The 13,933-nt window shown below is 39.5% G+C and overlaps 1 protein-coding gene across 10 annotated transcripts in view; it reads left to right on the top strand.

The window, feature by feature from the left end:
* TRAK1 (trafficking kinesin protein 1) overlaps window positions 1–13,933 on the top strand; it is a 134,874-nt gene that overhangs the window by 94,388 nt on the left and 26,553 nt on the right. For all 10 annotated transcript variants that reach the window (XM_054190304.1, XM_054190302.1, XM_054190303.1 and 7 more), the window contains 6 exons: window positions 3,366–3,482; window positions 9,705–9,805; window positions 10,594–10,702; window positions 12,311–12,389; window positions 12,818–12,948; window positions 13,494–13,568. In XM_054190304.1, the coding sequence (XP_054046279.1) occupies window positions 3,366–3,482; window positions 9,705–9,805; window positions 10,594–10,702; window positions 12,311–12,389; window positions 12,818–12,948; window positions 13,494–13,568 (612 nt within the window). The remainder of the gene's footprint in view (window positions 1–3,365; window positions 3,483–9,704; window positions 9,806–10,593; window positions 10,703–12,310; window positions 12,390–12,817; window positions 12,949–13,493; window positions 13,569–13,933) is intronic.

Genomic DNA, 13,933 nt, shown 5'->3' with positions numbered 1-13,933 from the left:
ACTGTCCTCAAATGAGGAGGAATAAGTACTCTGAGTGTTTGTACACTTTATTACATTGGTAAGGTAAATATTCTTTCTAGGGAGAGGTAATTTGTTTACCTCAGTCATATAGATTCATTACTTGTGCTTAGTTTTCATTTGAGGCCATTTAACTTCATTTAACTTGCTCTTGGCCAAATATTTGCCATAACGAATGCAGGGGGTGGGAATCATCCTAAAATTACACATATTTTTACAGTACATGTAAAGCTCATAACATCTTACTGATTAATTTATTATCTTTTAAAATTTTTTAAAAAAGTAGTTCACAAATAGTCTTGTATTCGTGATTACTATCTTAAATAACATCTTTTGAGAGAAGTGCATAGACATAAAATTGGAAAATATCTAATACTCGGTTTGTCTCCAAGCCTTTTCTTCTTTGCTTTTTCTTTGGTTGGTTCGTTTGGGATATTTTATTTTAATACCATTAATACATAAATTGTCATTACTGTAATCTTTGGCACTCAAGATATGGTAAAAAAGCAATTGTCTTATGTTCAGTAAATATCATGATACATTTGTTGAATGAGATTAGCTGCTTTTCTGTAGTAAGCTTGAGCAATGATTTTTCCAAATAATGTTTATGAAGAGTTTTTCAGGTGACAACTGTTACAATTGAATTAGTTCATGGCTGAGTGTAATTTAGTCCTTCATATTTATTTGCTTGCTTATTGCAATAGCAATGTCAAAAATGGGGTCTGTCTAACCAAGATACATGGGGTGGTCTCTTCTTCCTCTTAATTTCGCAAGGAAACAAGCATGGGAATGCTCACATCTCCCACCTACGCTAGATGCATCTGACTTCAGTACAAAGTCCTGCATTTTGTGCTTTAAGCTGAACTCTTAAACAACTTTCTATGAAATACGAGTTAAAACCGATGCTTTACCTAAAAGGCTTGTCCTGGAATAATACATTAACTTGTACAGTCTGTTACCTGTTTGTGTCCTGTTCCCTTTGTCTTGTTTGGCTGAGTTTTACTTGCATTTGTTTCCATGGCTCCTTCTAGTAACGATGCAGCATTCTGCCAAACTGTTTCCTCCCCTGAGTCCATGTAGCCAAATGTCTATAGATCCAGAAATCACACTCATGGGAGCAATGCTAGAAGGACTTGCTGAGCCAATGTTTGAAAGCTTCTGTGTACCTCCCTGCCTGGATGATAGCAAAGGAAAAATGGGGAAATGTGTAATAGATGAACCTTTAATAAAACACTTTCACTGAGCTTTTTTGTTTTATTTATCTCTCTTTACCTAGGCAGACATGCACTTACAGCTCCTTTCTCTGTTCTCCAAATGATGGTTATCACAAGAGATTAACTTCTGCAAACAGATATAAGGTCTAACTCCTGCAACCTTCACGCACACATGCGAAAAACAACCCCAAAAGCTACTCCTTGTCTGTCCTTCTTGTTGGCGAGCTTCAAATGAATGTATTACAAAGTTGGCAGGGTGAAAGATGTAGCATTTTGGGGCAGAGAGGGAGACAGGAAGAGAAGATCTCAAAACAACATGCAGCCAGATATTTAGAAAATCTGTGCCTATTGCCCTGAAACTAAGCGAAGCGAGTGACACCAGACCTGCCTGGGTGCGTGGTAAGAATAGGAGCCAGCTTCCTCTGTGAACCTGCTTTCTCATCCCTTTCCAATAATAGTGTAAATGTGTCTGGCTTCAGTATTTTCTTGCATATTGCTGTAATGCATCAGTTCCTTATCACTATGAGTAAGAGACCTGACCCCAAACTGAGGTTTAGAGCTGAATTGCTAAAAACTGTGTAGGAAGTCTAGGGAGGTTAATTAAAGAGCCTGGAAATACGCTTACATTCCTCAACTTTGAGGTTAGAAACCTTGCTGCTAGTAGCTCTTCCTTTCTGGAGTCAAAGCTGCAGCAGTATGGCTTTTTTTCCACTTCGTATTTATGAAGTGAGCCAATTTACTAAACAATAAGTTGGCTCAATACGTAAACCAAACATTTTTTTGATAACTTTGTGGAACCTATTGTTCTGAAAGATTGAACATAAGATTATATAAAGATTTTATGACTAGATAATGCCGGTAGCTTTCAATGCAAATATCAGCCTGACCTTCAGAAACCATTTGGAAAATGCTATTTGTAGGTATAGCAGTGATCAATAACCTCTCTTTTTATTTACTGATTATTACATAACTGCCTTTGTTTCCACTGTGAAAGCCTCTTCATTCAAATTCATTGACTTCAAATCCATGTGGTCGTTAGCTGTGGGTTTTGTAGGCTTTGTCATTAATGTATACATGACACAAGGTAGCTTTTAGTCATACAATCTGGATGGCTGTCGGGGTGGTAAATAAGCCTCAAACATGGAGAAAACTCTTCTTTCAATTGGTGCTGAACTAAAAGTAAGCAGGGGTGTTAACCTTAGCACCATGTTCTCCACTATTGTAAAGATCTAGTAATTGAATAAGAAAATGATAAATAGACATGCTTAATGAATGGTGCAAAGTTTTGAGCAGGTAATCATCCTGTCGCAGGTGGATTACAACCCGATGTCTCAGCCTTTGCAGAAGCTGAGACATATATAGGCACATGTCATCAAGAGGATAAGCTCCTAGGTTTTATTGGTGCATGTGGTGAACTGTCTAGATCAGTTATTTCCAGTTCTGTGCACACAGGGAGGGGAAGAAGGGAGCAAGCATGGCATGAAAGTAACGACTTAATGTAGATTTGGGCACCTGCAAAAAGGAAAAAGATAAGACTTGTTTTTATATGAAAGCACTAACGGATCTATGTACACCAAGAATGTAAGAGCTGAACATTCATTGTGGTGGAATTGGCTTCTGCTCCTGTACAGCTTACTGCCTTTTATTTCAAGGTAGAGCAAGTGGAAACTGAAGAATGCTTTGAAATGCCTAAGTTTGTTGCTGTTTTTTCTGTGCTGCTTTAAAATTCTTTAAAATGTAACCTCTAAAGCTCTGTGATTGCATTCTGCAGATGGTATAACAAGGTGATGGAATAGTTTCCCTCAGTAGTTTCTCAAACAAAGCTGTAATAGAGAACCAGGTCTGGTTTTACTTGCGTTGTTTTACATTAGACCTTGAAGCTGTGCTTTCCTGTGTATGGTTCAATAACTCTGTATGGGTGAGTCTTTTCTGAATAATATGGGTATAACATAAGCAGGAATAAATAAAGAAAACTAGCAAAAAAACCCCAACCAAACAAACCCTCACAGAAGGAGGAAGTCTCTTTATTGTTCAAGTACTTGTTCTTTCCCTTTCATGACAATTTTACCCTCCCTCTGATCTTTTGATGAATAAAAAATTTGAAATTGGCTTTCTTTTCTTAATGCTTCACAGAAAGAACGGGACTTAGAATTAGCTGCTCGGATTGGCCAGTCGCTCTTAAAGAAGAATAAATCACTGACAGAAAGAAATGACTTCCTGGAGGAGCAAGTAGAACACATCAGGGAAGAGGTAAGATTTTTACACCTTAGTGCTGTTTCTGCAGTGATGGGGAGAATTTTCCTTCTAGCTTCACCTTGTCCGTACTTAATTTTCTTGGGCATCCTTTCCATAGCTGGTCAATCTGTGTTGCTGCGGTTTGGTCAGCCATTTTTATAGCATGTACACTTTCAGAAATGTGACCCAAAAAGTAATTTGACCTGTTGGCTCAGATCAGGTGATTTGAGGAAAAAAAACAAACAGCCTCAAGCCATTGAATTTTGCTCTGCCTCAGATTTCATTTTCCTCAGAAACCAGCTGCTCTTTTAGTCTTGAGTCGCTGCACCCGCTGTTTTCTTCTATCTGTTTCGTCCGTGTTCCCCTGCTTTATGCATAATTCCCCTCTGTTTTGATTAACCCACTCATCACTCTTTCCCTTCTCCTGCCTCCCTTTGTGTGCAGCTCTTTCTTCTTCTTGTTTCTCCCCTGAATCTTTCTCAGTCCTCACTTGTTTATTCCTCTCCAACTGATGTTTAATTGCTTTTTCCCAAATGCTTTTCTATTCATACCTGAGCTGAATTTTGGCTCTTAGAACATAGCATTTGAATTCTGGGAGTGCTTTCCTTTGCTTCTTAAACTGAATGTGATATACATATCACATATAAGGGAAATCACTTTTTGTATTTATGGAGATTTCAGGGGCGCGTGCCCACTGAGATCTTGCGCATTCTGCCTTTTTCAGTATGCTCTGAATGTATGAACTTGTCAATGTTAGGAAGCAAATGGTTATAGGTTGAGACTTGCTACCTTCTATCTAGATTACTAAAATCTTACAGGTTCTTGTGATTTTGCTGTATTTATTTCCAGGGAACCATAATATAATCTGTTGAAGCATGGGTCGGTATCCTGCTGCAGTACTTACTCAGATTTATCTCAGTTTGACTGCAGTAATAATGTTTTAGACATTTGATGAACATGTTTAGAATATAATATGGTGGTCCATGTGTTTTCTGAATTGGTATGCTCTATAAAACACACCTGAAAACTTACATTGTTTCAAGTAACACCTTGTTTTCCACCTACCGTTGAATTTTTAATCAAGTATTTATATGGTTGCTATTTCTTATCTGTATTCCTCTGAATGAGGAGTTGGATGCTATAAGAACTGGCAGATTCTTGATGCATGTATCTTGGATGGAACTGTACAGGGTGCTTTAAAAGAGCTTTTTATCTGTATTGAAAGTGTCACTAAACTCTACTGACTTAACTAACGGAGCTGGAGGCAAATATTGTTTCTTTTATTCTGGGACAGTGACCTTAGTTTGTAAATCTCGTCCATATGTAGCTTTGAGCAAGAGAGAGAGAAATCTCACAGTTGCCGGGCGAGCAGGAGAACAATGAACTATAGTGGATTAAAAACTTTAAAAAAAAAAAAGGCTGTTAATAAAACTGCCCAGGGCTGCAAGATGTTGAATTATATCCAAGATGGACTGGTAAATAAAGCATGGATGGAGGGATCCCAGTTGTGCGATAAATGGTGTTGAAGCACACACATAGAAATAATATCCTTTGGTGTGGCCTGCCCATTTTGGCAAGGAAAACTAATTCTCTTATGTCCCAGAGGAGTGCTGTTGTTTGCTGCCCGAGTCCCATCATGTGGCAGACCAATTTATTTGTGCATTGGTCAACATGGCATTTACTAGGCACATGCATACTGACTGGGCAGGGCAGCGCATTCATACCATACATCCAGAATGGAAGGTTTGATTGAGGAAAATGGGAAGCCGGGGATGGACTGCCTCTGACAGGTCTGTTTTTATTTAGAGGGAGTCAGGAGCAGCACTGGGAGAAGTGCCACCAGAAATAAGCTTCTTACCAGGTGGCTTGGTATGCTGGGCCATATGTTCTATCAACACCTATTTTTCATGTTGTCATTCTGACTCCTTCAGAAATGGATGCTTTTGAGGCAGAGCTCATCAGACTTTAAAGTCATGACACTTTTGTATGTTGAAAATCTTTCCTTAGTAGGTTTCAGATCTTCCATTAATGCTGAATATTGAGTATTTGACTAGAATGGTAACTAAGACAACTGTCTCTAAGGGCAAGGTGTAAGATAAGAGAATTGAATTGGTACTTTTAAAATTCTGTAAAAACTGCCTAAAATTTTTTTTTCTGGGGGTTCTGTGGTTTCTGTAATATATAGACTTTTTTTTTCTGGTGTGTGGTATAATGTTAAGGTTTTCTTGGAATATGTGTCATGGCATGAATAATTTAGCTTTATGTCTCTGACCTACCAAACTTGTCCTGACAAAATCTACTGACCATCCTGTTAAGTAGCTCAAGTTTTTCCTGTGTCCTTGTAATGTGCTGCATTCATAGGTACATATGAAAGTAATATACACCTGTGCAAAATGCGTTAGATTCTTGGGTTTGTATTTTGAGTTTGTATTGTCAGGTGCTGCTTAGGTTTAGGCTGTGGTCGTGTTCAATAAAAACTGATGGAACTGAGACTTTTCTTGTAGTGCACTAGAGAACAAAAGGTGAGTGCACTGAAGCAAATACTGTACTGCATGCATGGACACTTTGGTCTCAGCTTGCTGTTCCAGAATTATATACTGAAAGCATAAGCATTATATTGAGGAGACATCCTTAAGTGTAAGTTGTTTTGGTTAGAGAGACGGGTGTCCGCCTTTTCAGCAACAGAAGTGCAGTTCACAGGTACGGTGTGTCTGTCTGCTGTTGTATTGCCATGTTCAGTAAGAATGCTGCAGTTCCAATCTCAAGATGTGTCCCTTCTCACTGAGATGGTGCTACCTACAATTTAATATTGCCTCCTTTGAAATTAGAGCTTGGTATCAAAGCAATGTAAACCGTCACAATGTGAACTGTGTTTGAAACGGAGTAGGTCATTAGGTTTTAGCTTCTCCTAATCTTTCTAAATTTCACAGTTTACGCTGCTTTTTCCACTTCAGATTTTGGCATGTGTTTCTGAAGCTAAAAAGGCAGCTTCAAACCTCAAATCTGCGGTGACATCTGAGTAATACAGTGCTGCTGTTCTAGTTTCAGGCCACTTATCAGAGTTTGGTTTTTGGTGATAGCTGGTTTTAAAGTCTTTTCCAGGTTTGATTTTGTTCTGTGTAAAGTGAGAGGAAAGGAAAAGTATTATCTAGAATGGTGGCTTAAAAAAGGGTACATTGGTTTTGGTCTATTAGAGCAGAAGGTAATGTTGGAAAGACAGAAATGCTCGTTGGCTTGGTACTTGCATGGATGTTATTTACATACAGTGTAACTGGGTGTCTTCATTTTAAGTGAGTAATTCCAACCTGTTAAGCATTTAGCTGCTGTCAGTCAGCAATCAGCTGGACTCCTAAAACGGTCGTTCCATGGTTCAGTAAGGATTGTTCCTGCAAGCTAGGTCTCATGTCTCTAAACTGTTGTGCTCTATATGAGGATCCTCTTATCTTCTGCCTCAAATTATTTCTAAGGTAGTTCATGACATAATTCTGAAGCTGAATGAAGCTTTCAGGGTGATGGAGTGTATTAGAAGCTTGAACAGATGAAGTCTTGGGAACCAACCATGGTGACAGCTCATGGGCCTTTTCCCTGTGGGATGAGGGCTCAGTCCCTATTGCTTGGTAACAATACGTTGTGCAGGGGTAGTGTGGTAGTATTTGCTCCAAAGGGTGCATGTGTAGTGGCTTGTGAAAACGTAGAAGAGGTCCTTTCTCTTCATAAAACGAATCTTGTGGTTTGCAATGTAAAAATGTGTAGTGGGTCTGGTTGGAATGGAGCTAATATTCTTCATGGCAGGCTGTACGGTGCTGTGTTTTGGATTTGTGACTAAAATGGTGTTAGTAACAACCAGTGTTTTGACTATTGCTGATCAGTGGTTGCACAGCATCAGGACACTCTTTTTTTTTTTTTTTTTTCCTTTTTTTTTTTCCCTTTCCTTTCTTTCTTTCTCCCCTCTCCTCCTTCTGGCCCCATCTGTGCAAGATGTTGGGGGAGGGGGCACAGCTAGGATAGCTGATCTGAACTGACCAAAGGGATATTCTATACCTTATGTTGTTACGCTCAACAGTAAAAGCTCAGGGAAGGGAAGAAGAAGCTGGGACATTCATGATTATGGTGTATGTCTTCACAAGTAACCATTGTGTGTGCTAAGGCCCTACCTTCCACGAAGTGGCTGAATGTCTGCCTGCTGATAGAAAATAATGAATAATTCCTTATTTTGCTTTGCTTACACAATCAACTTTGCTTTACTTATTAAATTATCATTATCTCAGCCCATGAGTTTTTCTGGCTTTTGTGCTTCTGATCCTTTCCTCCATCCTGTGGGGGCTGTGGGGGCAGACTGCAGAGAGGTGGTGTGTTTGGGGTTTTTTGGTGTGTTTCATGGCATGGTTGAGGTTGGAAGAGACCTCTGGAGGCCATCATGCCTGAACCCCACTGCTCAAACAGGGACACCTACAGCCAGTTGCCCAGGCCCATGTCCAGACCGTGTTTGAATATCTCCAAGGATGGAGACTCCACAACCTCTCTGGGCAACCTGTGCCAGTGCTTGGTCACCCTCACAATCAAAAAATTGTTCCTGATGTTCAGGGGGAACCTCCTGTGTTTCGGTTTGTGCCCATTGCTTCTGGTCCTTTTCCCATAAAAGGTCACCCTTTCTGGCTGTTCACCCTCCTTTGGAAAATTGGAATGCTTGAAAATGGCAGTGAAAATAGGATCTTCAGTCTTCTAATTCATAGAGAAAAAAGTGTAGCAAAAACTGGAGATGATCTAGTGCCCACCCACTGACAGTATCTGAATCCTTGCTGCTTAAAGAGGCTGAGACATAATGTGCTAGAGGGAAGTAAATTGTTGGTTTTGGCTCAGCTTTTTGCTCTTCCTGAAATGAGGAAAGTGAATCTCACAAAATTAATGCATGGATTTTATTTCATGGTTTTCTGAAATGTAGTTGGTTGGGGCTTTTTTTCTCCCTTTCTTTTTAGAAAGGGAGAGTCCTCCTCTCAGGAGGACTTAGTGCCTTAGCGCATCTGACTATAAAGAATAGCCTTAGTAAAGTAAATGACCTTGTTTTGCTTAAAATTCTGCACAGTTTAAGTGCTTTATTGCATTGAGTCTGCTTTTTGTTTGATGAAAATGCATCTTAAATCTATTTTATTGATATTCTCTGGGTTTTTTTGCCAGTAATAACTACAAATATAAATATACCTACAATAAAAAAAGCAGAAGTCTAATAAAAACAAATGTGCTTTGCAATTTGTGCATTGGAAAGTGCAAACTGGGGGCCAGGTCTTGCAGTGCAAGTGGAAGGGAACGTCTGTCTGATCAGTTACGCTATTTATAACTATGCAAGTAAAATAAAAATTAATCTCTTGCTGTTGGGGTCTTAAATTGCAGCTGTGAAGTGGCGTAAGTGCTACTGTGTAATTGGGCTTTTAACTCTTTTCTTGGAGAATCAAAATATGAATTAACCAAGATTAAGTTTGTGGAGCTCACTATTACAGGGTCTCTTAACCACCAAATTTTGCTGTTTTGTTCATTTTTGATACATGTGTGTACTGATTATGGGACTCCCACATACTACTTTACTAGACTTATGTTTCAGAGTCATCAAAAGCCCAGATTACACCCAGAAACTGACTGCAGCTTCCACCATTGCAGCAACCTCAGAATGGCAGCCTGCCACTGTGTGGTTGCATTCTGCAGTTCAATAGGTAGTCAAGTCCCAAATGCAACCTTACTACACATCCACTTGAGTAATTTTATCTAAAGTCTTTTGGAGAGGAAGAAATGTCTATATCTGAGGTCTGCAAGGTCTGTATCCAAGCCAGATGGTGACAGTCATCGCGTAAAATAGATAAGAAAGTGATATTTGACTTGATTGTGCCACATTAATTTCCTGCAGTACCATGGCAATTATCTGTTTCTGTGGATATGAATCTACGCTAATGCAATAACGAATCAGGATTGCTCATCTGAAAGAAGGTGAAAGAGAAACATGTTTAATAGCAGTGAATAATTGTGTTTTTGAACTTCCAAAAAATAACATTTAATAGATTATTTAAAAGGTACCCTTTTCGTTCTTTCTAAGAAATAAAAGAACTGGTTCTAGTCTGTTCCAGTCTTGGCCTCTTGATTTAGTCAGAAGGTGATGCTTGGAGGATGAATCACTGATTTATAGTGGGTTTACTTAAGGATGCGCCTAGAAAAGCAACTTACTGATCTGCAAGCGGCATCTTTGTGCAGGTTTCTCAGTTGCGGCATGAGCTCTCCATGAAAGATGAGCTGCTACAGTTCTATACCAGTGCTGCTGAAGAAAGTGAGCCGGAGTCTGTCTGTTCCACCCCGTAAGTTATCAATCTACAACATTGAACCTTCATCTGGTACTCAACAGGGGTAGTTTGGACAATTTGATAGCTTTGAAAAGTAGTAAAATGATCTCTTTACTGGCTGGAACTATAAATTGGACTCTGAACTTGGTTCATGGCACCAGCTGGCTAGACTGGTGCCAACAAGAGTCAGGAGGGGAAAGTACATAGGGAGGCTGCTGACGGAGCACCATGACTTTCACAGGAGCTAGGTCACTGTGGTGGTGAGGCAGACATTTGCAGTACCCCACTACACCACGTACCTTTGCACACCGTGCTAGAACATGCTACGTGTGTGACCTTTGTGCTTGATGGACCCGAGGGTACCGTGAAAAATTCTAGAGCAGAAGGCAAGAAATAAAGCACGGATTATTGTGTGGGTTCCAGGCAATTAGCTGGCTGAATGGCATCGCAGGCTCTGAGGGGCTGTCTGCCCTTGCTCGCAGAGCTATGGCTGCGTTGTGGTGAAGTATGTGCAGTGTTAATCAGGAAGCTGTTGGGTTGCTCCCTGTAGTAACTTGGTTTCCTTTCTCATAGTGTTGGCTGAATAACTTTTCCATAGGAAGCATGGAGAATAATAAATTTTAAAAAATGTTCTTTTTTTAAAAAATCACTGCAAATACATTGGTGCCCAAACATACTGGCATGAAAAAAGCTGTATTTCATGTGGCTCTGACTGTTTTTGAGACCTCTGTTCAGTCTGTTCTCCTGTGAGATTGGCCCTAATACAGGTAAAAACTAGTTAAAACTCTTGTTTTCATTACAAGGCTGAAGAGGAATGAATCTTCCTCCTCCGTCCAGAACTACTTTCATTTGGATTCTCTTCAAAAGAAGCTCAAGGACCTTGAAGAGGAGAATGTTGTGCTTAGATCTGAGGTGAATTTGCTCCCTTTGTGTTTTGTTAATACAGTTATTCATTTGAATGCTGTAACACAGGTATTGAGAAGCATGTATTAAAAGTCGAGAGAGTCTAAATAAGAGTATATAATTCCACATGACACATCTCTTTGTAGTTGTTTAATCACCATCCTTTATGCTTCTAAATGAAGGAAAGGCTGAGACATGGAAGCTTACATGAAGCTACATGCAAAGCAGTTTCCTTGCCAAAAGAATGTGCAGGAGTGTGGGCAGGTTTTGGAGGCCAAAACTGCGTTTTGAAACAGGTGTTAAAGAGCTGACCTGGTAGATATGGGCGACTTGAGCTGCAGATCAGAAGTTTGTAAGCTGGCATGATCTCTCTGGTACAAATTCAGTGTTTGTCACGATAAAAATTGCCAGCCTAAATTTGCATTAAATATCTTCAATTTGTGTTTCAAGTCAGGCTGGTGGTATTTTAAGTTGAATGTGGTTTTTTTGCCTTTTATTTCTGACAACATTCTGTTTGTTTCACAGAAAACACAGTTTTTAAATGTTTATTTACTGTTCCTTGTCTGTCAGAGATAACACTTAATAATTGAATATCATATGAATAATTTTATATTAATTTTCAATGCAACTTTTAAACTTTGGGAGCGTGTTGCCATTTTGCAAGCAGAGTATAGCAGAAGAAATACTTTTGAGCTAAGAATGAATGTAGGAAAACAGCATCATTGCCATTTTCTACTGCAAATGCAGGAACCATTGCAAATAGGTAGTGTCACATCTTTGGACAAGACACCGTGTAATGGAGAATGCTGTACGCTTCATTGAGAGGTTGTGCAAGGAAAATGAGCAGTAGATAGTTTGAGAATAATGAAGGTAGGGTTAGAACCGAGACGGACATTGCCATCGGTTCTTCTGATGTACCACTGACATCCCTTCCAGAGAGATGCAGTTTGTGGCAGCGAGGCACAGCATGGAGCCGAACCTGAAACCTCCGAGCTACGCATATCTCTACAGGCGCAGCCTGTGGGTGTCTGCCTGCCCTCAGCATTGGGAATAGGTTATGGACCCACCGAGGTGGTGCCAGACAGAACCAGCTGGGTGTAGCTGTGCTCTTCTTGGCACTCCTAGAATTGGAGCGGAAAAGACAAAGGAAGGCAGGAGGTAGCGCTAAGGTTTTATGCGGGATATATGGTTACAGTGCCAGCCAGAGCTTTTCAAATGTTTTTTAAATACTTGGATGCTTAATTTGGTTATTTAAACCAAGTATTTACTTTGTGATGATACCTAGCTTTGTTCAGGTGACCAGATCGAGATCTGCATACCAGTCTTTAGAATGTTCAGGGCTTTTTTTTATTTCAAGTGCAAAATACTCAAGTGCCATCTAGTGGGGATGTGGTGATAATGATACACGTTTCTCCATGCTGAGAATGTCTCTGCTGAATGTTCACCTGGCCCCTTTTTCTAGAACATGAGGGAGGGCAGGCAAAAACTGTAGTTTCTCGCTGTCTTCCTGGAGTGATTAGAAAAGCTTGTCTTTCTGAAGCAGATGGAAATGCAGCAACAGACTGGCAAAGAACAAATGTGCTAATGTAGCATATTTGATGTGGATTTCTTGAATAGGCCTGTCAGCTGAAGACTGAAACAATTACTTATGAAGAGAAAGAACAACAACTTGTTAATGACTGCGTAAAAGAGCTAAGTATGTCCTTATTTCTTTTCCCTTCTCATTGAGATTATTCAGTTTAAAAAAGAAAAAAAAGACAACTGAGTCAGATCAGTCAGTCATGGTTTTTCTGTGGCACTTATTTTCCTTATATAAATGGTGGGGAGGAGAAAATTTCTGGTTGAAATTTCACAGCAGAAAATTCCATCTGTAAGCTAAATCTTTCTCAGTTGCAAAATAGTTTTGCACAGAAAATGTTATTGTTAAGGGGAAGTGCAGTCTCCTTTGCTGCACAAGAACTTTGTGTCTTTCTGGTTTTGCATCCTGCTGCTGTTTTTCAAAAATACATTGCTGTGTATTGGGGAAGGATTCTGCTGAATCAAGTGGTGTTCCGAAAGAACATCTTTCTGCTTACTTTTCTGCTTTTGGGTTTGTAATGTTAATTGTAATTGCTTATCCTAAAGGGGATGCAAACATCCAGATTGCCAATATCTCCGAAGAGTTAGCAAAGAAAACCGAAGATGCTGCCCGGCAGCAGGAAGAAATCACCCATCTTCTCTCTCAGATAGTCGATCTGCAGAAAAAGGCAAAAGCTGTAAGGAATCCAGTTGCAAGATTATTGTTATGATTTGCTACTATTGTATCTGGAAGACAAGTTATAATCCTTTGTATACTAGAGCCTAAAGGAAATTTTACACTCTTGTTATCTGGATGACCTTGTTTGATGTTTAATATCTAGCATACTTTGCTAGAAAGCATCAATTTATCAAAAGATGCATATATGAGTTATCAAATACAATAGTTACATTTATTTTAAATATTAGATGTGAAATTCTGCACTGAGCTGAGTGACTTTGGTAAGACAAGAATGTCAGTACAAGTATTTCAGTGGGCACATACTCATTGGTTTTATGGTCTTGGGGGATCATTTAGCGGTACACAGACTGATGCTGGGTGTTCTTGTGTTAACATTTTAAAATGTTGTTTAAATGTTTTAAAACTAACATGTGTGGACTAATATTGCTGCAGAGAGGGTCCTGAGAAAAGTTAGAATCCTTCTATTTACCTGTAGCATAGGATACGAACATGATCACAGGACAAATTGTCACAGTATTTCTAATGTTTCTTGGCATATTTTAGTGTGCTGTTGAAAATGAAGAACTTGTCCAGCATTTGGGAGCAGCTAAAGATGCCCAGAGACAGCTCACAGCAGAGGTGAGTACATTACTTAGCATTACAACAATTTAGTACTACGGCAATGGCTGTTCAGTTTACCATGGGAGTTTTAGCCGGTTCAGAAGTATTAAATAATTTTGCCTATGTATATGGAATGAAGGAACATTTATGTTCCTGGTAGAGTTCAAAACCTTTTCCTTCCTGTTCTTTTCTCCTTCAACTGTCACACATTTTGAAAAACTGAGGCTTATGGGCTATATAGGAACCCCTTTAGAAGTTTACTTTTCTAGGCTCGTAGTTTAAGCCTATTTTGAATAGTGAGATAACATGGAAGAGTCATTTGTGCTGTATTTGTTCAACAAATAAACGGAAGACAGTCTAGGATTGCTGTCTGTCTTCTGGGT

The sequence above is a fragment of the Rissa tridactyla genome, chromosome 2 (assembly GCF_028500815.1).
Source record: "Rissa tridactyla isolate bRisTri1 chromosome 2, bRisTri1.patW.cur.20221130, whole genome shotgun sequence".
In the NCBI taxonomy this organism is placed as follows: domain Eukaryota; kingdom Metazoa; phylum Chordata; class Aves; order Charadriiformes; family Laridae; genus Rissa; species Rissa tridactyla.
The sequence above is the reverse complement of the archived record's forward strand: the minus strand, read 5'-3'. Positions and strand labels throughout refer to the sequence as shown.